Source organism: Phoenix dactylifera, unplaced genomic scaffold (assembly GCF_009389715.1).
Source record: "Phoenix dactylifera cultivar Barhee BC4 unplaced genomic scaffold, palm_55x_up_171113_PBpolish2nd_filt_p 000527F, whole genome shotgun sequence".
Taxonomy (NCBI): Eukaryota; Viridiplantae; Streptophyta; class Magnoliopsida; order Arecales; family Arecaceae; genus Phoenix; species Phoenix dactylifera.
In genome coordinates this window covers 169,554-192,920 of record NW_024067937.1, presented here as the reverse complement: position 1 = coordinate 192,920, position 23,367 = coordinate 169,554, and the positions used below count along the sequence as shown (strand labels likewise).

At 53.1% G+C, this 23,367-nt stretch overlaps 1 protein-coding gene across 1 annotated transcript; it reads left to right on the top strand.

Annotated features, from left to right (window-relative positions):
• The first annotated feature begins 359 nt into the window (after nt 1–359).
• LOC103699132 (receptor kinase-like protein Xa21) lies at nt 360–4,111 on the top strand. The gene is made up of 2 exons (XM_017841030.3): nt 360–3,443; nt 3,540–4,111. Exons 1-2 carry the CDS (start codon nt 527–529, stop codon nt 3,935–3,937), a joined length of 3,315 nt encoding a protein of 1,104 aa, XP_017696519.2. The 5' UTR covers nt 360–526; the 3' UTR covers nt 3,938–4,111.
• The last annotated feature ends 19,256 nt before the right edge of the window (nt 4,112–23,367 follow it).

Genomic DNA, 23,367 nt, shown 5'->3' with positions numbered 1-23,367 from the left:
GGGTACATATGCAAAAAGAAGGATAAAAAGGGTAGAATAGCAAAACAAGTGTTTTATGAGGGCATACATGCAAATATCAATTTTGGAAGGATATTTATGCAAAATTTGATATTTAGGAGGATATTCATGCCAAAAAAAATTTAAAAATTAAAATTTTATTACTTGGAACGTTTTATACTTATTTTTGTTTTTTTTCTTCACATTTTCCATAAATGTACCCTGCGTATTTTGGTCTTGACTATTAAGCTTCCATACTGAAATGAATGAACACATTTAAATGGAAATAATAACATATATTGGAAACAAATGCACATGAAAGACAACACTTTTATGGCATCCGTAAAAGTCAGGATTGAGTCAAAAACGTCACCTTGACAAGGCCACCCCATAGAGAGAGAGAGAGAGAGAGAGCTGTTCCACGAATTTGAAAGCAACGGAACTGGGATCTACTGCCAGTATAAGTGAAGGCGGTTTAGATCTGCAGAAGCAATGCATGCATTCATCTGTCCTCTAGAAATTCTAATCAATGGAGTTCCCAAGCTCTCTTTCTCGTAGTTTGATTCCTTTCTTACTAGCTAGCATCCTCGTCGTCTGCGTGCCCACCTTAACACACCAATCCTCCCTCGTCGGCATCTCAGGATCCAACTCAACCTCCACTAGAGAGGTGCTTGCTCTCCTCTCTTTCAAGTCCCTGCTATCAGATCCCAACAACTCCTTGTCCTCGTGGAACAACCCAACTCTCCATTTCTGCAACTGGCACGGCGTGATTTGTGGCGGCCGCCGGCACCCCGATAGAGTCACAGCCTTGGAGCTCGACATGATGAACCTGAGAGGTCCCTTATCCCCCTCTTTGGCCAACCTTACCTTCCTCAAGAAGCTCCACCTTGCAGGCAATCACCTAAATGGCTCCATCCCGCCTGAGCTTGGCCGCCTGTCTCGCCTTAAGCATCTTGATCTGAGCTACAATGATTTTGAAGGAGAGATTCCAGCCTCTTTATCCAATTGTTCCAGCCTCCAAAACATTAGCTTAAGCTATAACATGCTAAGTGGGTGGCTTCCCCCCGGCCTTTCCCGGTGTTCTGACCTCCGCATCATTTCTCTCGAATTAAACCTCTTGACTGGAGAGATCCCTGACAAGATCGTCTCTCTTCCAAAGCTCTCATGGCTAAACCTTGGCAGTAACAGTTTCTCTGGTGGCATTCCAGCTGGGATAGGGGGGAGCTCTTCCCTCACCAGTGTCATGCTTTTAAACAACAGCCTTACAGGAACCATTCCTCCTTGTTTAGGGAACATTTCCACCCTCACCTATCTCCTCCTCAGTCGAAACAATCTCCATGGACCGATACCACCTTCCCTTGGTAACTGCTCGAATCTTATCTTTCTATCCCTAGGATCAAACAGTTTGGAGGGGGAAATTCCTGAGAGTCTTTTCCACAAAACCAGCTTGGAATATTTTGACGTGTCGAGCAACAACTTATCAGGTATGGTTCCCTTTTCTCTGTACAATCTCTCATCCATCCAGTCTTTGAGTTTGGGGTTGAACCAGTTCATAGGAACACTTCCACCCAACTTAGGCCGCACTCTCCCTGGACTCCGATACCTTTGCGTGGCGGGGAGCCAACTGGAAGGACCTATTCCTCCCTCTCTATCCAATGCTTCTCACCTTCAAATACTTGATTTTAATGGCAACAAATTCAGCGGGCGAGTGCCTTCGAATCTTGGACAGCTTCAGAATCTATCTCGCGTAAATTTGGGATACAACTTGCTCGAGGCAAGGGATGCCAATGATTGGAAATTCCTTAATTCTCTAACCAACTGTACAAATATTGAGTTCTTGGACCTGTCCCATAATTTTCTTGCAGGCACCTTTCCCAGCTCCGTTTGCAACCTCACTACAAAACTAGAACGGCTATTGTTGTCGGAGCTTCCGATGTCAGGGTCGATCCCTGAAGAGCTCGAGAACCTCGAGGGATTACAGAAACTTGATCTCAGTTATAACATTCTTACCGGCAACATTCCTGGAACAATTGGAAAGCTCCGTAACCTGGGCCAACTAACTTTATCTGGAAATAGACTTTCAGGGCCCATTCCAGCCTCACTTGGCAACCTCACTCATCTAGAATTATTGAATTTGAGAGGCAATTATTTGCAAGGAAACATTCCAAAAAGCTTCATAAACTATATGTACTTAGACGAGCTGGACCTCTCCTATAACCAGCTTAGTGGCACTATACCGCATGAGGTTTTTAGGATTCCTTCTCTTACAAAGTCTCTTGATCTGTCCCATAATTCTCTGGTTGGATCCCTTCCGCCTGATGTGGGCAAGTTGAAACTTATAACTCAGCTTGATGTTTCTGAAAACAAGCTATCTGGAAAAATTCCCAGTGCTCTTGGTGATTGTGTGACCTTGAATTACCTTTCCATGGAAGGCAACTTCTTTGAGGGAATCATTCCTTTGCACTTGAGCAGTTTGAAAAGTATCCAACGGCTTGATCTTTCATGCAACAAACTGTCTGGCCAAATCCCAGAATTCTTCACGGATATTAGAACTCTTTACTATCTCAATCTATCTTTCAATGATTTAGAGGGTCCAGTACCAGAAGAGGGTATCTTTACAAATACGAGTGAAGTTTTTCTTGAAGGCAATGAAAAGCTTTGTGGGGGTGATCCAAAGTTACAACTTCCTTTATGCTCCAACAAAAGAAGATCACTCAAAATATTATTCATAATTGTCGCTGCAGCTCCTACTTTGATAATTTTCCTATTAGGCATTCTCTGTTGGAAGAAATGCCCAAGAAAGAGATCCCCATCTGAGTCTTCATCAAAGGATCAAAATAGAATGGTTTCTTATACTGACCTGCGCAAAGCAACTGGTGGGTTTTCTTCCGTCAATCTAATTGGGGTTGGGAGTTTCGGTTCTGTGTATAAAGGAATTCTAGATGCCTACGACAAAGTTGTTGCTGTGAAGGTGCTCAACCTTCAGCAGAGTGGAGCTTTAAAGAGCTATCTAGCTGAATGCGAAGCCTTGAGAAACATCCGACATCGGAATCTCATCAAGATCATTACTACATGTTCGAGCGTTGATCACTTTGGAAATGATTTCAAAGCTCTTGTCTTCGATTTCGTGTCTAATGGGAGCCTAGAAGAGTGGTTACATCCCAGGGTAGCCGACAACTGTGAGTCCAGGCATTTAAGCCTTGCGGAAAGGTTGGACATAGCCATTGATGTCGCCTCAGCATTGGAATATCTTCATCATCACCATGGGAAGACTCCAATTGTTCATTGCGATGTGAAGCCAAGCAATATTCTTCTCGACGATCAAAAATGTGCTCACCTGGGTGACTTTGGATTGGCAAGGTTCCTCCAAGGTAACAATACCTTATCAACTCAAGATCCAACAAACTCGATTGCATTGAAAGGGTCGATAGGATACATAGCTCCAGGTAAAAATTCCTGACTTCACGTACTTCTGCTTTTCATTTTATTTTTCTGATAAATATGAGATATCTATGCTTAAAATATGTTTCTATCAACTTCAGAGTATGGGATGGGTGCCAAGGTTTCTACGCATGGAGATGTGTACAGTTACGGGATTCTACTGTTAGAATTGCTCACAGGAAAGAGGCCTACTGATGATATGTTTAAGGATGGCCAGTCGCTTCGTAATTTTGTTGAGATGGGGTACCCTGAAAGAGTAATGGAGATTGTGGATCCTAGCATACTGTTAAGCATGGAAGCTGACAGTCCAAGTGAAACCATAGCCAGAGAAGGAATAGTGGAATGCTTGGTCTCCATGATTGATGTTGGCCTTTTGTGTTCCAAGGAAGCACCAAATGGACGGATGGAGATGCAAGAAGTGGCTACCGAGATGGATGCAATCAGAACTTTATTTGTAGGCCTGAGAAGTAACACATCTGTGAGGGTCTTTGGCTCATGATCCTTCTGTCTTTTTATTGGTTCTTCTCATCTGTTTCACCTGCCGAGCATTATCTGCAAAAAGCGTAGGCCTATTTGGCATCAATGGGGCTTTTGTGTTTCTGTTCCTCTACAAATTGGTGAAAACTATGTGGAGGTTGGTGTTGAAAATAGCAATTGAGCAAAATTTCTGATATCCCATGCTTTTATTTTCATTCTCTTCTGAAAGTAATCAATCTTTGTTATCCCAAGCTTTGAAGAATTTTTTTCTCCAAAAAAAAAAAATTCAAAGATTTTACAAATAATTTCAACAAACAAAAGAGCAATGTAATTTATTTTCCTTCTTCGGTTTATAAAAAATGCATAAATAAAAAAAATAATACCGAATGGGTTCTATATATATAATTTTTGTTTTTGTTCCTTTTTTTTTTCTTTTAACCAAAGCTAAAGTTTTGTTAGGTAGACCAAATAATTGATCGACATTGTAAGACCACGCTCAAGATAGGCCCCAAACTGAGGACACCCTCGATTTTCTTCTTCTCACTGATCGCCACAATAGCTGTCGGCTGCTACTGCCGTTGACGGCTGGCCGTTGGCCACCTAGGCCGGCCGCCACCGGATCCTCTCCTCTCTTCTCTCTTCTGCTACTTCTCTTCTTTTCCTCTTTCCTCCTTATTTTCTTAGTGAGCTGAAGAACTCTCTGTTATCCATTTAGGTCATATTAGGCTGTGCTCATTTAGTTGGGTCGAATTCATCCAATTTTGGGCTGTGTTCATCCCTTTTAGACCATACAATTTTGGGCCATGTTCAAATTTGGGCCTAGTTCATTCATTTTGGGCTCTATTGGGCCGTGCCCATACTGGGCCCAATTTAGTCATTTTGGGCCAAATTTGGGCCCTGTTGGGCCGTGTCCATTGTAGGCCGAGCTCGGGCCATGTTCATCATGTTGGGCAGTGACCATTGTGGGCCGAGTTCGGGCCCTGTTATCCTGTTAGGCCGTGTCTATTGTGGGTCGTATACCTTTTTGGCCTTGTTAGGCCGCGTCCATCGTGAGCCAAGTTCGAGCCTTGTTCATTCTGCTGGGTCGTGTCTATTGTTGGTCGTATATCTTTTGGGCCCAATTGGGCCCTGTTGCTGGTGGTCCAAACCGAGAACGATTGACACGACGGTGTGAACGGGGTTCCGCCTGAGTTGTCTTGGTTGGTGCTGGTTGCGCTCCACCTTCCGCCAAGGAACCTGCAAACAAGCCTTGCACCACCACCAGGGTGGTGATGGCCCTCCGACGGTCAAGTCAGAGGAGATTGGAGGAGGAGAGATGATAATCACAAGTGGGAGAGAGTGCTCTGGGAGGTATTGCTTACCCCCCCCCTTCTCCCCCCAGCCGCATATATACCTGGCTGGGAGGTCTCTCAGGGGGGTTTGTCGTCGTGGGGCACGATAGAATGGCCACTGACATGGCCGTTACGGGGCGTCGTGGAGCAGCGCTGGGTACGGTCATGGCAGGGCGTAGTGGAGCTCCGCTTTGTACGGTTGATACAGGAGATCGTGGGCAGCATCGGGTACAGCCGTTGCAGGGAGTAGTGGAGCAGGAGGCCGCGGCGTGCCTCTGGAGAATAGCCTGTCGTTATCAAAAGATCTCCGACTCGGGGTCGGAATGCTGGATCATAGGGCAGCCGACCCGGGGTCGGGCTGCGAAGCCGAGGAGGTCCGACTCGGGGTCGGAGTGCTGGATCATAGGGCAGCCGACCCGGGGTCGGGCTGCGGAGCCGAGGAGGTCCGACTCGGAGTCGGAGTGCTGGATCATAGGGCAGCCGACCCGGGGTCGGGCTGCGGAGCCGAGGAGGTCCGACTCGGGGTCGGAGTGCTGGATCATAGGGCAGCTGTAGCTTTCCTGGATACGCGTGCCGATCACGTGGGGCATGGCGGCTCAATTCCCCCATAACAGTAGCCCCCCACTTCCGAGCCTGGAACCAGAAGGGGAACAGGTGAAGGGAGTGATGTTTCGAGATTGCCGCCATCCTTCGGAGAGGCGCGCGCGCTTCAAGCTTCCCGCCTTCTTTATGGCGTATGGCGGTTGCTGCTGACCTGGCAACCTGAGGATTTCGGCGGACATCCTTCCTTAATGGTGTCGATTCGCCTTTGGGGTGCGAGCGACCCTTCGGCGGCCAGGCGTCTTCTGGCGTCATCGAGGTGTCACTTTCCCTCTCGCCTATTTAATCGGGGGCCCTCCCCCGTCCGTCTTCTTCTTTACGGACATTTTCGAGTTTCTCCTTTGCGCTACCATTGTTGCCGCCGAAACGTTCGCTTGCTTTTCCTTTGACGCTCTCGGAGCCGTTCTTCCTCCTCTTCAAGTGAGTTTCCCACTCTTCCACTTTGAGCTCTTCATACTTTTTCTTTTTGTACTAGTGCACCCCAGTCGTTCCGGCCTTTCCCTCCTTCTTGACCCCGTCCTGACCGTAGATTGGCCATTAGGGATGGGCGAAGTGGGAGCAGATAGCATCAAGTCAAAACTGGTCGCCGAGGACTTAGACGGATTTGTGGCTCGGTACCACCTTCCCGAGGCCTGCAATGTCACGCTCCCAGGGCCTGAGGAGAGGATGTCTCATCCTCCTCGAGGGAAGATCGCCATCAATGAGGGCATCCTCCAGGCCGGGTTCCGCTTTCCCCCTTCAGACCTAGTCTTACAGGTGCTCCGGGGTTTAGGAATGGCACCGACGCAACTGGTGCCGAACTCGTGGCGTGCTCTGACGGTCTTCCAGGTTCTCTGTCGCTTGCATGCGATTCCCGCCACCTTGAACGTTTTCTGGGAGCTCTACGGCCTGAGCGGCCACCCCCAGGACAAAGGGTGGTGGTGCTTCGCAGCGCGGCGAGGGTGCGGCCTTGTCAAGGAGGGTCCTACCTCCATTCACCACTGGAAGGAGCGCTTCTTTTTTCGTTGATGCAGACCCCTCCTGGGAAATCAGGGCAATCTGGGGGACGCCGGTGAAGTCCCCAATTGGCCTGTCGAAGTTGTCGAGGGAGGAATCCGAGGGCGTCGCCGCCTTGAAGGGGTTGGTCGCCGAGGGCCAGCTTCCCCCGGTGGGCCGCCTTATTTCTGAGGATACCTTGGTGAACGTCGGTTTGAGCTCGGTCCCCACCGACCGTGAGTCCGCCATCGTTTCTTTAGCTCTTTTCTTCTCTTTCGTTCCTTCTTCCTTTCGGTTTCTCAGTCCCTGACCATCCCGTCCTTCTTGCAGAGGTCGACGACGTCATGCGGTCGGTGAAGTCGAAGGCTGTTGGTAGGGCGTCCCTGCTGGAAGCAGTCCGGAGGAGGAAACGAGCTCTTCCGAGCGGGGCCCCACCGGCGAAGAAGTCCCGTAAGGAGATACCTCCGATGCCGACCGACGAGTCCGGGCCCACCGGTCAGGGAGATGTCGTGGGCACCGACCGGCAGCTGACGCTGTATCAGCCCTCCGGTGGTAAGGTTGCCGCTACTCCGGAGGTGCCACCTGAGCCTGCTCAAGACGGACGGGTCGGACGTGATCGGTCCCCGACCCGGCCTTCGACTCGGTCGGCTCCTGATGACTCAAGGAGGGACGCGCCGAGGCCCCGGCCGAGCGGGACCCTATCAATTCCTGGGGCGACCCCCGCCCCGAGCGCGATCAGCCGGACTCTTCCCCAGGCGATGGATAAGGGTAAGGCTGCAGAACCACCATCCGGCTCCGGGGAGAAATCGGGGTCTGCCTTCACTACCGATGGCGCCCGAAATCTCATCGAAACAGTGTTGCTGGAGAAGGACCGTCGGCGGGTCCGGGAGTTGGATGTCTCTGACGTTGGGGCCGCCAGCTGCGTCTGTCTCATGTCGGTGAGTGTTCTTCTGGCCGTCTTTCACCATTTATTGGCTCTGTTGTTCTCCGCCTGACTCCCTTATTTTTCCTATTTCTTAGCTCGCCCAGTACATGATCCGTCTGGAGGAGTGCTACAAGGAACAGGCGGGGCTTTTGGCGAAGGCCGAGGACCGGCTGAAAGCAATGGAAGAGGGAGGCCGGGCTGCGGCAGGCAGGACGACCGGGGACCTCGAGGCGAGGCTCCGGGAGGCCGAAGAGCGGGCACTCGGCTTCGCCGCCCTGGAGGAGCAACTGTCAGAGGCTCGGGAGCAACTCAAAGCCGCCTCGGGCCTCGAAAGCAGGGTCAAGAAGGCGGAGGAACGGGCTGAAAAGCAGTCCCGGAAGATCGCGGACTATCGAGAGCGGTGGGAGAAGGCCCAGCGGTCTGCCGACAACGCCTGCGACCGAATCCGCTCTTTTGAAGCCAAACTAGGCGAACTGGAGTCGGCCCTGGAGAAGTCATGCACGGACGTCCAAGAGCTCCGTTCGCGCCTGAAGGAAGCCGAGGCCGCTCGGGTTGCTACCGAGGCGAAGCATAAAGAGGCTCAGGCTGATCTGCTGAGGGTCTCCTCTGAGGCCGAAGGCCGGATTGTGGCGAAGGTCTTGGAGGCCAAGGCTCAGATTATGGAGCGAGCTGAGGCGGAGCTGGCCGAGAAGAGGGCGGAAATCGGGCGTCAGGCGGTAGAGGCTTATCGCCAGTCCGCCGAGTTCGCCCATGATATGTCGGAGGCAGTGCGGACCTATCGCCAGTCTGACGAGTTTGTCCATGACGCGTCGGACGCGGGGGCCGAAGCCTTCACCTTGGGCTTCGAGGAGGGCCTGGCAAGGGTGTCGGCTAAGTATCCCGAAGTTGACCTGAGCGAGATCTCCCTCCTGGACTCCTCTCCGGCGCCATCGCCTGCTGGTTCTCCTGCTGCTTCCCTACCTCCCGCGGACGAGCCCGGCGTTCCCGACCCGGGAGTTCCTCCAAGCTGACCTCTTGTACCTTTCATTGTCTTTTTTATTTTTGTATGTCGGCGTTTTGCCTAATTGTATGGGCCTCGGCCCTGAAAATTAATGCACGTTGAATATTTCTTCATCTCGCCCTCGTCCTCTTTTTTTTTTTTTTTTTAGCTCTTGGTTGCTTCTTGCTGACTTTTGATTCTCGAAGTTCTTCCGGCGCTAGGCCAGGCATCCGAGGGTTAAACCTCAGGAAACTCTTCCGGCGCTAAGCCAGGCATCCGAGGGTTAGGCCTCAGGAAATTCTTCCGGCGCTAAGCCAGGCATCCGAGGGTTAGGCCTCAGGAAATTCTTCCGGCGCTAAGCCAGGCATCCGAGGGTTAGGCCTCAGGAAACTCTTCCGGCGCTGAGCCAGGCATCCGAGGGTTAGGCCTCAGGAAACTCTTCCGGCGCTAGGCCAGGCATCCGAGGGTTAGGCCTCAGGAAACTCTTCCGGCGCTAAGCCAGGCATCCGAGGGTTAGGCCTCAGGAAATTCTTCCGGCGCTAAGCCAGGCATCCGAGGGTTAGGCCTCAGGAAACTCTTCCGGCGCTGAGCCAGGCATCCGAGGGTTAGGCCTCAGGCAACTCTTCCGGCGCTAGGCCAGGCATCCGAGGGTTAGTCCTCAAGAAATTCTTCCGGCGCTAAGCCAGGCATCCGAGGGTTAAACCTCAGGAAACTCTTCCGGCGCTAAGCCAGGCATCCGAGGGTTAGGCCTCAGGAAATTCTTCCGGCGCTAAGCCAGGCATCCGAGGGTTAGGCCTCAGGAAATTCTTCCGGCGCTAAGCCAGGCATCCGAGGGTTAGGCCTCAGGAAACTCTTCCGGCGCTGAGCCAGGCATCCGAGGGTTAGGCCTCAGGAAACTCTTCCGGCGCTAGGCCAGGCATCCGAGGGTTAGGCCTCAGGAAACTCTTCCGGCCGCCGGTACGCCAGGCATCCGAGGGTTAGGCCTCAGGAACTCTTCCGGCGCTAAGCCAGGCATCCGAGGGTTAGGCCTCAGGAAACTCTTCCGGCGCTAGGCCAGGCATCCGAGGGTTAGGCCTCAGGAAACTCTTCCGGCGCTAGGCCAGGCATCCGAGGGTTAGGCCTCAGGAAATTCTTCCGGCGCTAAAGCCAGGCATCCGAGGGTTAGGCCTCAGGAAACTCTTCCGGCGCTGAGCCAGGCATCCGAGGGTTAGGCCTCAGGCAATTCTTCCGCTCGCTGGTCGGCCAAGGCTGGCGCAAGCCGAAGCGACCGGTCGGGGCTTCCGGCTAGTCTGCTCCCGGGATGATCATCGGGTTAGCCAGGCATCCGAGGGCCGAGCCTCGGGAGATTCCACTCGTTGGTCGGCCTAGGCTGGCGCAAGCCGAGGCGACCGGTCGGGGCTTCCGGCTAGTCTGCTCCCGGAATGATCATCGGGTTAGCCAGGCATCTGAGGGTTGTCAAGCCTCAAGGAAATTCCGCCCGTTGGTCTGCCAAGGCTGGCGCAAGCCGAGGCGACCGGTCGGGGCTTCCGGCTAGTCTGCTCCCGGGATGATCATCGGGTTAGCCAGGCATCCGAGGGCCGAGCCTCGGGAGATTCCACTCGTTGGTCGGCCTAGGCTGGCGCAAGCCGAGGCGACCGGTCGGGGCTTCCGGCTAGTCTGCTCCCGGGATGATCATCGGGTTAGCCAGGCATCCGAGGGCCGAGCCTCGGGAGATTCCACTCGTTGGTCGGCCTAGGCTGGCGCAAGCCGAGGCGACCGGTCGGGGCTTCCGGCTAGTCTGCTCCCGGGATGATCATCGGGTTAGCCAGGCATCCGAGGGCCGAGCCTCGGGAGATTCCACTCGTTGGTCGGCCTAGGCTGGCGCAAGCCGAGGCGACCGGTCGGGGCTTCCGGCTAGTCTGCTCCCGGGATGATCATCGGGTTAGCCAGGCATCTGAGGGTTGTCAAGCCTCAGGGAAATTCCGCTCGTTGGTCGGCCAAGGCTGGCGCAAGCCGAGGCGACCGGTCGGGGCTTCTGGCTAGTCTGCTCCCGGGATGATCATCGGGTTAGCCAGGCATCCGAGGGCCGAGCCTCGGGAGATTCCACTCGTTGGTCGGCCTAGGCTGGCGCAAGCCGAGGCGACCGGTCGGGGCTTCCGGCTAGTCTGCTCCCGGGATGATCATCGGGTTAGCCAGGCATCCGAGGGCCGAGCCTCGGGAGATTCCACTCATTGGTCGGCCTAGGCTGGCGCAAGCCGAGGCGACCGGTCGGGGCTTCCGGCTAGTCTGCTCCCGGGATGATCATCGGGTTAGCCAGGCATCTGAGGGTTGTCAAGCCTCAGGGAAATTCCGCTCGTTGGTCGGCCAAGGCTGGCGCAAGCCGAGGCGACCGGTCGGGGCTTCCGGCTAGTCTGCTCCCGGGATGATCATCGGGTTAGCCAGGCATCTGAGGGTTGTCAAGCCTCAGGGAAATTCCGCTCGTTGGTCGGCCAAGGCTGGCGCAAGCCGAGGCGACCGGTCGGGGCTTCCGGCTAGTCTGCTCCCGGGATGATCATCGGGTTAGCCAGGCATCTGAGGGTTGTCAAGCCTCAGGGAAATTCCGCTCGTTGGTCGGCCAAGGCTGGCGCAAGCCGAGGCGACCGGTCGGGGCTTCCGGCTAGTCTGCTCCCGGGATGATCATCGGGTTAGCCAGGCATCCGAGGGCCGAGCCTCGGGAGATTCCACTCGTTGGTCGGCCTAGGCTGGCGCAAGCCGAGGCGACCGGTCGGGGCTTCCGGCTAGTCTGCTCCCGGGATGATCATCGGGTTAGCCAGGCATCCGAGGGCCGAGCCTCGGGAGATTCCACTCGTTGGTCGGCCTAGGCTGGCGCAAGCCGAGGCGACCGGTCGGGGCTTCCGGCTAGTCTGCTCCCGGGATGATCATCGGGTTAGCCAGGCATCCGAGGGCCGAGCCTCGGGACATTCCACTCGTTGGTCGGCCACTTGTCGCTCGCCGCCCATCGGGGTTTCTCTGTGCCCAGCCGCGACCGTGTTTCTCCTCTCCTCCAAGCGTTGCCTGGGGGGAACACGAGAAGGGTATTAAACGCTAATTAATGCGTTACCTGGGAAATCGGATCGCCAGTTGCTGCTGGTGAGGAGTGTTAGCTGAGCGGCCGCGATACGCGGGTTCTTCGAGGAGGATGCGGCCTGGGCGCGAGCGGAGACACGTGGACCTAGGGGTATACGTCACCCGGATCGTCCTGCACAAAGAATGCGATTTAAGGAGAATGACGCTTAGGAAATCGCGGGGAGATACGCCTCGGGAGCCGGAACGGCTCCGGATTCAGTGCGCCTGCATTTATTGGAGCCACCCGTATCGGAACTACCAGGGGGCCGCAGCTTGGCTATAAATACAGGTGCAGGTACGATGGAATTTGCCAAGCCGGAGCTGCAGGTTGCCATGGATCGCGGACCTCCTCCTTGGCATATGACTGAGAGACTCCTGTCGAAGGAAAGGGGAGGCGCTCCCCTTACAACTTCAGCCAACTAGCCGTTTCATCTGGGATCAACAAGGAGGGTCTCCCCGGCGGAACTCCGCTCTAGGCGTTTCATCCGGGATCACATCTCCCCTCCTTGAAGTTCAGCCTCCCGGTTGAGCTCTGCGCCGGACGCTCAATCCGGGACCGCGCCTCCATATACTCTTCCCCCTCGAATCCCTTCTCTTCCCTACCACTGGGGAAGATGGGAATATCCTTTGGAGGCGGCGTTCCCCTGGGGGCAGCGGGAGCTTCTTCTGCGGCGGCTCCTCCTCTTTTTGGTGAGGTGCTGGATGGCGCCTCCGGTTAGAAGCACCCACTTCTGGTGGGACTGCAGCCGCCCTGGGTTGAGGGTTTGGGTCCCCACCTCTTCTTTACTTTCTTTACTCCCTAATTCCCCTCTGGGAATTCCTTGTAATCACACGAGCACGCCACTGTAACCAGAAATTATTGAAATGAAAAGTATTGCACCTTTTTAAATTGTCTTTCTGGCCTTGTTGTTCTACTGGTAATACATCCGCAGGTTAGCGGAATTCCAGCCCCTTGGAATTTCTCGGCCATCTAGGGCTTCCAACTGGTAGGAGCCAGGTCGGTTTACCCAACGAACTTTATACGGGCCTTCCCAATTTGGCGCTAGCTTCCCACCTTCCGTAGGTTGAGATGCCTTAGCTCGCCTCAGCACCAGATCTCCAATTCTGAAAAGCTTCGGTCGGACTTTGGAGTTGTAATATCGGGCCACCCTCTGCTGATACATTGCCATCCGTACCTGAGCCATTTCCCTTGCCTCTTCCAAGAGATCCAAGTTCCCTCGGAGTTGCTCTGAATTGGCCTCGGGTCGGTGCGCGGCCACCCGAGGCGAGGGGAGTCCGAGCTCCACGGGGGCAACGGCTTCCGTGCCATAGGTTAGGCTGAAAGGCGTCTCTCCAGTAGGAGTCCGTTGTGTGGTCCGATACGCCCAAAGGACATTCTCGAGTTCCTCGACCCAAGCTTGCCCCGTCCGGCCGATCCGCGCTTTGATACCTTGGAGGATTGTCCGATTTGTGACCTCGGCCTCGCCGTTGGTTTGGGGATGCGACACGGATGTGAACCGATGCTCGATCCCGAATTCCTCGCAGAAGTCCCGGAAGTGCTTGTTATCAAACTGTCGACCGTTATCCGAGATGAGGACCCGAGGTACTCCAAATCGGACAATGATGTTCTTCTTCACGAACTTCCGGACTTGTGCCTCCGTGATGGTGGCCAGTGGCTCTGCCTCCACCCACTTGGTGAAGTAGTCGATGGCGACAATCAAAAATTTCCGCTGGGCCGAAGCGACGGGGAATGGTCCGAGGATATCCATTCCCCACTGTGCGAAGGGCCAGGGCGCGGTGATTGGCGCCAAGGGGACAGAGGGGACTCTCTGGACGTTGGCGTGGCGCTGGCAGGCGTCGCATTTCCGCACGTGGTCCTTCGAGTCCTCCAACAAGGTCGGCCAATAGTAGCCTTGCCTCATGATCTTATGCGCCAAGGACCTAGCCCCCAAGTGCGATCCGCAGATGCCTTCGTGGACTTCGCCGAGGGCGTAGGCCGCTTCCGCGGGGCGGAGGCACCTTAAGAGGGGGGCGGTAAACGAGGTCCGATACAGCCTCCCTTCATAAAGTACGTAGTGGGCGGACTTCTTTACAAGCCGCCGGGCCTGATCTTCGTCTTCAGGGAGGATTCCTTCGGCGAGGTAGGCGACGAGCGGGTCCATCCAAGACGGCTCCGGATCAATTGCCATCACCGCTCCAGCCCCGTCAATGCTCGGGGCATCCAGGGTCTCCAGGTAGATTGCCCTCGACAAGTTGTGCGCGTCTGCGTCCACTAGGCGGGACAACCTGTCGGCCCTGGCATTTTCGCTCCTCGGGACCTGCTGAATGTCAACACTGCCGAGGTCGGGAATGAGTGTTTGCACCTTCCGGACGTAGCTCTGCATGGTCGGGCTCCGCGCCTCGAACTCCCCTCGAACCTACCCGACCACCAGCTGGGAGTCGGTGAAGACTTTCAGACGCCGGATGCCGAGCTCCCTGGCGAGTTTGAGTCCCGCGACTAGGGCCTCGTACTCCGCCTCATTGTTGGTCACTGGAAATCCGAACCTCAAGGCATACTCGGCTATCACTCCATCGGGATTGGTGAGGACCAGCCCAGCCCCTCCACCTTCAGGGTTCGACGACCCGTCAATGTGGAGCGTCCAGATCGGGAGATCGAGGCTGGGTGTCTCCGGCGGCTTAGGTTCCGCCTCCTGCACAGTGCACTCAGCGAGAAAGTCCGCGAGCACCTGGGCCTTGATGGCTGGTCGGGGCTGGTAGCGGATGTCGAACTCACCAAGTTCTACTGCCCACTTCACCAGCCGTCCCGCATTCTCTGGATTGCTGAGAATCTGCCGCAGTGGTTGATCGGTCAAAAGGGTGACAGAATGAGCCTGGAAATAGGGGCGAAGCCTCCTGGTCGCAGTCAGCAGCGCGAAGGCGATCTTCTCAGCCTTCGTGTACCGCGTCTCGGCATCCCGGAGGACTCGGCTGATGTAGTATACAGGCTTCTGAAGTCTTGCCTCTTCCCGAACCAGTACTGCGCTGACTGCGGTTGGGGAGACCGCCAGGTAAAGGTAGAGCATCTCCCCCTCTTGCGGCTTGGACAGCAGGGGAGGAGACGCCATGTACTCCTTGAGCTGGTCGAACGCCGCATGACATTCGGCCGTCCAGAGGAAGTCTTTTGGGCGCTTCAACACCTTGAAGAATGGTTGGCAGCGTTCGGCCGACTTTGCCACAAATCGTCCGAGCGCGGCGACCCTTCCAGCGAGCTCCTGAACCTCCTTCACTTTGGTCGGAGGGGACATATCTTGGATGGCTTTGATCTTGTCCGGGTTGGCCTCGATCCCGCGCTGGTTGACAATGAAACCGAGGAACCTCCCGGCCGAAGCACCAAAAGCGCACTTCGCTGGGTTTAGCTTCATGCGAAACTTTCGCAAGGTGGTGAAAGTCTCCTCCAGATCTGCAATGTGCTGGTCTGCATGGCGGCTTTTTACCAGCATATCGTCCACGTACACCTCCATATTCCGGCCGATCTGCTCCTTGAAGATTTTATTGACGAGGCGCTGGTAAGTGGCGCCAGCGTTCTTCAGACCGAAGGGCATTACCTTGTAACAGTACAGCCCCCGGTCTGTTATGAAGGCAGTTTTCTCCTCGTCCTGTGGAGCCATCATTATTTGGTTGTAGCCGGAGAAGGCGTCCATAAAAGACAGTAGCTGATATCCGGAAGTCGCGTCGACCAGTTGGTCTATCCGTGGAAGCGGAAAGCTATCCTTGGGGCACGCCTTGTTCAGGTCGGTGTAGTCGACGCACATCCTCCACTTCCCGCTCGCCTTCCGGACAAGTACGACGTTTGCCAGCCACTCGGGGTAGCTCACCTCTCTTATGAAACCTGCCTCCAAGAGTTTGTCTACCTCCTGGTCGACCACCCGGATCCGATCCGGGGCACAGTGTCTCTTCTTTTGCTTTACTGGTCGGTGGGTCGGGTCGACGTTGAGGGCGTGAGAAACGACCTCCGGGTCGATCCCAGGTACATCGGCCGCCGACCAGGCAAACACATCTGCATTGGCTCGGAGGAATTCCACTAACCGGAGCCGAGCTTCCAAGTCGAGGTTGGCACCGACCCGGACCGTGCGGTCCGGGCGGCCTTCTTCGAGGGGAACTTCGATTACGCCCTCGGCCGGCTCCCCGTGCCGCAAGGCCACTTCGTCTCTGGCGTCAAGTGACTCGACGCTTAGGGCCTCCATGGGCTTCTTCCCTTTGAGAGTTGCTAGGAAACACTGCCGTGCGGTCGGCTGGTCACCTCGGACCTCTCCAATCCCGGCCGCTGTGGGGAACCGCATGAGCAAATGGTAGGTAGAAACCACCGCGCGAAGGGCGTTCAGTCCGGGTCGTCCGAGGATAGCGTTGTAGGCCGAGGGGACACGGACGACCAAGAACCCGAGCCGCACCGTGGCTTCTGCGGGTGCAATGCCCGCAGTCACAGGCAGCTCGATGACACCTTCGGCCGAGATAGCGTCTCCAGTGAATCCTATGAGGGGGGTGGATGTTTTGTGCAACAATTGTCGGGAAAAGCCCATCTTTTGGAAGGCCTCGTAATACAAAATATCAGCTGAGCTTCCACTATCCACAAGAACACGCCTTACATCATAGTCCGCCATAGTGAGAGAGATCACCATGGCGTCATCGTGGGGAGTCTGAACCCCCTTTACATCTTCATCACAAAAAGTGATTACATTTCCGACCCGCTGCCTCTTCGCGACGGCCACTCCTGATACTTCCGCCGAGCCCCCTGCGTTCCTCACGGGCCGAGAGCAGCCCCCAGTGATGGTGTGGATCACTCCCGCAACGGGTCGATTCTGCTCCCGAGGCTCCTGAGGGGCCGGGTCGGCTGGACGCGGGTCTGCGGGGGGACGTCGGTCGTTTACATATCGACCGAGACGCCCTCGGCGAATGAGAGCCTCGATCTCGTCCCGAAGCTGGAAGCAGTCTTCGGTATCGTGGCCGTGGTCTCGGTGGTACTCACAGTACGCCCGAGAAGGCTTCCTCCCAGGGATCTTCTTCATCTGCCTCGGGACCGGGAGGTCCTCCCGCCCCTTGACCTCCATGAGGATCTGGGCCCGGGGGGCCAGGAGTGGGGTGTACCGGTTGAAGCGTCGGTGCGGAGAACGAGGGCGTGTGGCGCCGTGGTTCCTTGCTGGTGACGGGCTTCTGCGCCGGCGTTGAGGCGTCGGGCTCCTCCTCTGGGGTGCCTCTTTTCGCCTTTTCTTCCCGGGCTTTAGAGGGGCCTCGGCGGCCTCCTTGTTCCGGTGGGAGGCTGCCTCCTCGGCGTCTGCATACTGGTTTGCCCGAGACAACAGCTCCGGGAAGCTCCGCGGCAGGCGTTTGTCCAGGGAGAAGGTGAGTCTGCCCTTCCGGAAGCCTCGCTTCAGGGCTGAGAGAGCCACCTCCTGGCTCAAATTCCGGACCTCCAGTGTTGCCTTGTTGAAGCGGGTGAGATAATCCCGCAGGCTCTCTCCCTCGTTCTGCCGGACATCGAAGAGGGAGTCGGAGACCAGTCTTCGCCGGCTACTGACGGCGAAATGGCTGATGAAGAGACGGGTGAACTGGTGGAAGGACTGGATGGAATTAGCCTCCAGGCCGGCGAACCACGCCCTTGCCGGGCCGCGGAGGGTCGCCGGGAAGGCCTTGCAGAGGAGAGGATCCGATGCTCCATGGAGGAGCATAAGAGTCCTGAAACTCTCCACGTGGTCCCGTGGGTCCGCCGCCCCGTCGTAGGGTTCGATCGCCGGCATTTTGAACCCCGGCGGGTTTAGGGTTCGCAGGATCCTTGAGGCAAGCGCCGGCTGGGAGGAGATTTCCAAGTCGGCGAAGGGATCTTTGGAGTGGCCCTTCAGGACCTGGAGCTGTCTGTGGAGATCGTCCACCCGCCGGTCCAGGGAGCGCGACCGGTGGGTGGGAGACAAGGAGCGGCGCGAGGGGGACCGACCGGAGTGCGGGCCCCTCAAGGACTGGGGTGTCTGAGAACGCGCCCGGGTCCGCCTCTCGTACCCCGCGCAGCTCCGATGAGAAGGTCCTGGCAGAATGGACCGCACTCGAGAATCCTCCCCGCGCCGGCGCTCCTCTCCATGGGAGAGGAAGGAGCGCGGGTTGTGAGGAAGAGGCGAGTGCTCGGGGAGCAGCGGCTCCTGAGCCCGCTGCGGCACCCGAGAGATCACACCCTGCAGATTCTGCACTGCCTCCGCGAGGGTGCGAACCTGCTGGGCTAGCTGGTCGAACTGAGCAGGTTCGACCGTCTGAATGGGAGGAGAAGCGGTGGAATGCTGCTGAGAGTGTGTTGGGGACGCAGCAGCCTCCCGGCCAGAGGCGCGAGAGGCTCCGCGACCGGAAGCATTGGAAGCTCCGCGACCACCTCGCCGTGCCATTACGATCGTTCTGAGATTCGACCCTTCCTCTAGCGCCAACTGTTGCTGGTGGTCCAAACCGAGAACGATTGACACGACGGTGTGAACGGGGTTCCGCCTGAGTTGTCTTGGTTGGTGCTGGTTGCGCTCCACCTTCCGCCAAGGAACCTGCAAACAAGCCTTGCACCACCACCAGGGTGGTGATGGCCCTCCGACGGTCAAGTCAGAGGAGATTGGAGGAGGAGAGATGATAATCACAAGTGGGAGAGAGTGCTCTGGGAGGTATTGCTTACCCCCCCCTTCTCCCCCCAGCCGCATATATACCTGGCTGGGAGGTCTCTCAGGGGGGTTTGTCGTCGTGGGGCACGATAGAATGGCCACTGACATGGCCGTTACGGGGCGTCGTGGAGCAGCGCTGGGTACGGTCATGGCAGGGCGTAGTGGAGCTCCGCTTTGTACGGTTGATACAGGAGATCGTGGGCAGCATCGGGTACAGCCGTTGCAGGGAGTAGTGGAGCAGGAGGCCGCGGCGTGCCTCTGGAGAATAGCCTGTCGTTATCAAAAGATCTCCGACTCGGGGTCGGAATGCTGGATCATAGGGCAGCCGACCCGGGGTCGGGCTGCGAAGCCGAGGAGGTCCGACTCGGGGTCGGAGTGCTGGATCATAGGGCAGCCGACCCGGGGTCGGGCTGCGGAGCCGAGGAGGTCCGACTCGGAGTCGGAGTGCTGGATCATAGGGCAGCCGACCCGGCGTCGGGCTGCGGAGCCGAGGAGGTCCGACTCGGGGTCGGAGTGCTGGATCATAGGGCAGCTGTAGCTTTCCTGGATACGCGTGCCGATCACGTGGGGCATGGCGGCTCAATTCCCCCATAACAGGCCCTATTCATTCTGTTGGGCCGCATCCATCGTGGGCCGAGTTCGGGCCCTGTTCATCCTGTTGGGTTGTGTCTATTATAGATCGTATACCTTTTGAGCCATATTCGGCCCTGTTCACTCTGTTGGAGCCGTGTCTATTGTGGGTCGTATTCATTTTGGGCTCTTTTCATCCATTATGAGCGTGATTCTCTAATGATTATTGTGAGTAGAAAAAATGTATAGGTCTCATCGAGCTCCATCTCTTTTATTTTTACTTCTTTACTAAAAATAGTTATTTTATACATTACGAGCACGGATACATCCAATAAAATTAGAAAACAACAAATCTCGGAGTGCTTTAGGCAACTACACCTCCCCAACCCACAGGGTGCCCCTAGAGTAGCAGGCTACATAAGAAGCCACCTAGTCCGCTGCCTGTTGGCCTCTCTGAATACATGGTTAGCTTGAAAGGCCACCCTGTCACTCATTATTGCCCAAATATCTCGAAGCAGAGGGTGTCCCTCTCCACCGCCACTCGAGCCACCTTGGATCCAGCTGATCACGGTGGTCTAGTCGCCTTCCAATATAATTGAGCTGGCCTATAGCTCTCGCAATGCATGGCTTAGGCCAGCCCAAGTCGCCTGCAACTTTACTCCAGAGAACTGAGGTATCGAAGATCTGGCATGCACCAGTAGCCACTACCCTAAAGTTCGGGCCCCTAATGACAAATTCAGCACCTCCTCTCCTGCCGCATCCAGCACAAAACCATCAAAGTTGACCTTAAAGAAGCTCATGGGTGGGGGCTCCTAGGTGAAAAACACCGTGTGAGGTGCTACCTCAGTAGAGTGGGGGCCCCAGGTGCCCCGAGCTCTTAAAGGCTCATGTGTTAAGCCTGCATGAATGATCTCTGCTGCCTATACCCGGGTGCACTCCACGACGAATATCGGGGATGGACTGCTCTCGCCAAAAGTTGGATTCTTAATCCTTATCTAATAAGGAGTCCTATTGCAATTTGGATTCTTCATCCTTATCTAATAAGGAGTCCTATTGCAATTAGGATTCTACATCCATTAAGATTCCCAAGTCCTAATCTAATTAGAACTCTAGGAGCCCTACTCCAAGTAGGACTCTTATAATTTGCAGTCCTAATCTAATTAGGACTCTAGGAGTCCTACTGCAAATAGGACTCTTAAACCTTATCTAATAAGGTCAAGCCCAATTTAATTAAGTCAAATTGATTCAATCAAATTACAATCCAATTGCAATTATTCCTTCTTCAACTCACTAACTCTTAGTGGGTTAAACCAATTATCAATCAAATTGATAATCATGATTTATTGTGATTCCAAATCACAATCTAACCATTAGATCGATCAAAACCTCTAATGTGTGTGATCCCATAGTTTTTATTCTGTCTGGTAGTGAGATATATTGTTATCCCTATCACAATATCATTGAAAACTCCTTTCAATGGGTTGGAACAATTCCAACTCATCTCAACAAGGATCATTGACCATCAAGATAATTTCTGTGAGTCTCACCATCCACCAGTGACACCTAGCAGCATATAGTGGTAATCCAGCAGAATGAAATAGATAAACTTCTAGGTACAACTATTGTATGATATAGTCCTTCTATCGTAGATCCCTACGAGACGGATGTCATGGATAATCTGTCAAACCCCATTGTTTGTCATATGTTAAGATTTTTTCGACTTTAGTTCGAGAGTGGAAAACTCTTTTTCCACTGTACATACTGCCCTGGCCGAGATCTTACGAACTCAATCTCATAAATCACATAGGACTACTCTTTATCTATCAAGATCGATAGATTTTATATAGGTGCATACCCTACTCCTACAGTGAACCTACTGCAGCCAATCTGCACTACAAGAACCCATATGGCTAGAGACCATGTATATGTGCAGTCAAACTACAGCAACCTCATTGTGAATAGCTGAGGCACCACAGGTCGAAAGATCAGTCATACCATTGCAACATCAAGTAAGTCACTGACGAGTGGATAGACATCCAAGTGACTTCTTGCTTTGGTCACGCTCGGTACTCTTGTTCTCTAACAAGCACCTGCACTATCACTTCAGTGTCCCTACACTGTGGACTCGAGACTCGTCCATCCAAAAGAAAAGCAATCTGTGCACTAATCTCATCAGATCAATCACCGTCCTCGTGATGATTCATCGATCAGAAGCATTTAGGAATTAATTATCAATGACACATGGTTCAAATTCTCAACTCTTGAGAATATCTATCATCATCTTATTAATTTCTTAGACGATTCATGGACACATACACAACATGAATGAAAAAGATGCCCAATATTATTAAATAATAACAAACTCAAGTACAAAATTATGTTTCAGAATAAATAATGTATCAGGCAGATTGGCTTTTAGGGCATACATCTAATAATGTTGATCTGCAGGTCGACTCCAACATGCTGGAGATGAGTGGCACGCTTGGCACAGACTAGGTGTGGACCTTAAGGTGGACCGCCGGACCAAGCGTCGACCTTTAAGTCGGTCCCTGATGTGCCACAAGCAAAAAACAGAGGGATGGTGTTTCAAGTTTCCTCTAGGTTCCATCTAGAGGTCGACCCCTAGACCAGAGGTCGACCTCTCTGTACTTGCAGGTTGTAACGGCTAGTTTTCCAACGAGAATGAAGTGCATTAAATGAGCTCAACCTTTCTCCAACTGTCTTCAACAGCTAGTAATCACTTTTCAGCAGCTTCTCTTCATAAATAGGCCTCCAAAAGATGAAAAATAAGAGAAAAACTCAAGAAGAATTAGCGAAAAGAGCATTCAAAGCAAGAAAAGCATTCATTGGGTGAGAAGCATTCAATCCAACTTCACCAACCACTTCAAGAGCATTCATTAAGCATTTCCAGTTGGAGTGGACATTAAGAGATTTCTTCCATCATTTCAAAAGGGCTTTTAATTGATTTATTTCTTCTCACTAAGGAGCTTTAATTGTAGACATTGTATATTAATCATTGTTATGTTGTATTTCATTGTCTTCGTGGGACAAGATTCAGTTGAGTTGAAACTTAGAGAGGTTGATCCGTACCTTGAAATGGAGTGTGTGTAAGGCTTGCTCGTATCCAGAAAATAAGTGACTAGCTTGGAGAGCTAGGGTGTTTGGCCGGTGGTATCTGACATTGTAATCGTTTGTGAAGTTTTCAAGTAGGGGACTTGGAGAGTGGATGTAGATACTTGGTTTGGCACCCAACCACTATAAATCTTTTGTATTTGTGGTGCTTTGATTGCGTTCTTTCTTTATTTTGTTTATCACCTTACTTATTGCTCATATCTCTCATTTTACATCACATACACATTAGTAAGTTATCTTTCCACTGTACTTATAGTTTAAAATTTTAAAAAATCCAATTCACCCTCTCTTTTAGGCTGCATAAGGGGGCAACATGAATGAAAGAAAAGAAATCCTTTCTTCTCACTAATTGAATCGACAACACAACCTCATACCACTAAAAAAAAGTGACCTTCTATAAGCAATCTCATACCTTAAAGAAGCTTATAGAACTCTGGACCATTTGATGCACTTATGTCGCCATTAGAACCTATATTGATGGCTAATAGGGTGCATGAGTTTACTCCTAGGCTAAATAGGACTTGTAAAGTAGCAAATTTCAAACTAACAATAATCGCAATTGATTGTAGAGCACTGTTGTTGGTTTCACACCAACACCCTAGTCTTTATTGCCAAAAATGGAAACATTAGCATCAATTTTGTTTTCAGCCATATCTTCCTTATTCAAGCTCTGATGTTGGTGATTTAGTATGAGCTAGAAATTTTACTTGATTACAGATATCGATGCATTGAAGAAGTTTGAAACTCAAACTCCATCTGCAATGACAATGTTAAACTCATCTTTGAGACTAATTTGCACTAGATTCCTTGATTGATTGCAAGTTAATCTAATCAAACAAAGAAATATTTTTGTCACAAAATTTAAGCACTTGGACTCGTGGATTAGTTTTCTAGCATGCGATAACATATTATTGGTGTGTTAAGAATGCTTCGTACAAATGATGAGGTATGGACCTTTAGGTTTGTTCTAGTACAGCTCTCAATGCTGCCATATGATGCTTTTTCTTCAACCTTGTTGGTGTTTGACCATTTACCATATTCCTTCGTGGGTTTGTCATATATCTTGATGCAATAAGGACCAAGGCATATATCAAATAGTAGGGATTCCTTGTGCTATATCAAGAAGACTATTCCCAACAAATTCTATATTTAGAAGTAGTTGTTTTAAAAATTTTGATGGTACCTAATTCATGGTAAAGTGAGTTTCCTCCACTAAAA

Bases quoted from the DNA above. Each gene is read 5' to 3' on its own strand.
- LOC103699132 (XM_017841030.3), top strand. From the start codon at position 527: ATGGAGTTCCCAAGCTCTCTTTCTCGTAGTTTGATTCCTTTCTTACTA. The intron at 3,444-3,539 runs GTAAAAATTCCT...TATCAACTTCAG, and splicing joins GATAGGATACATAGCTCCAG to AGTATGGGATGGGTGCCAAG.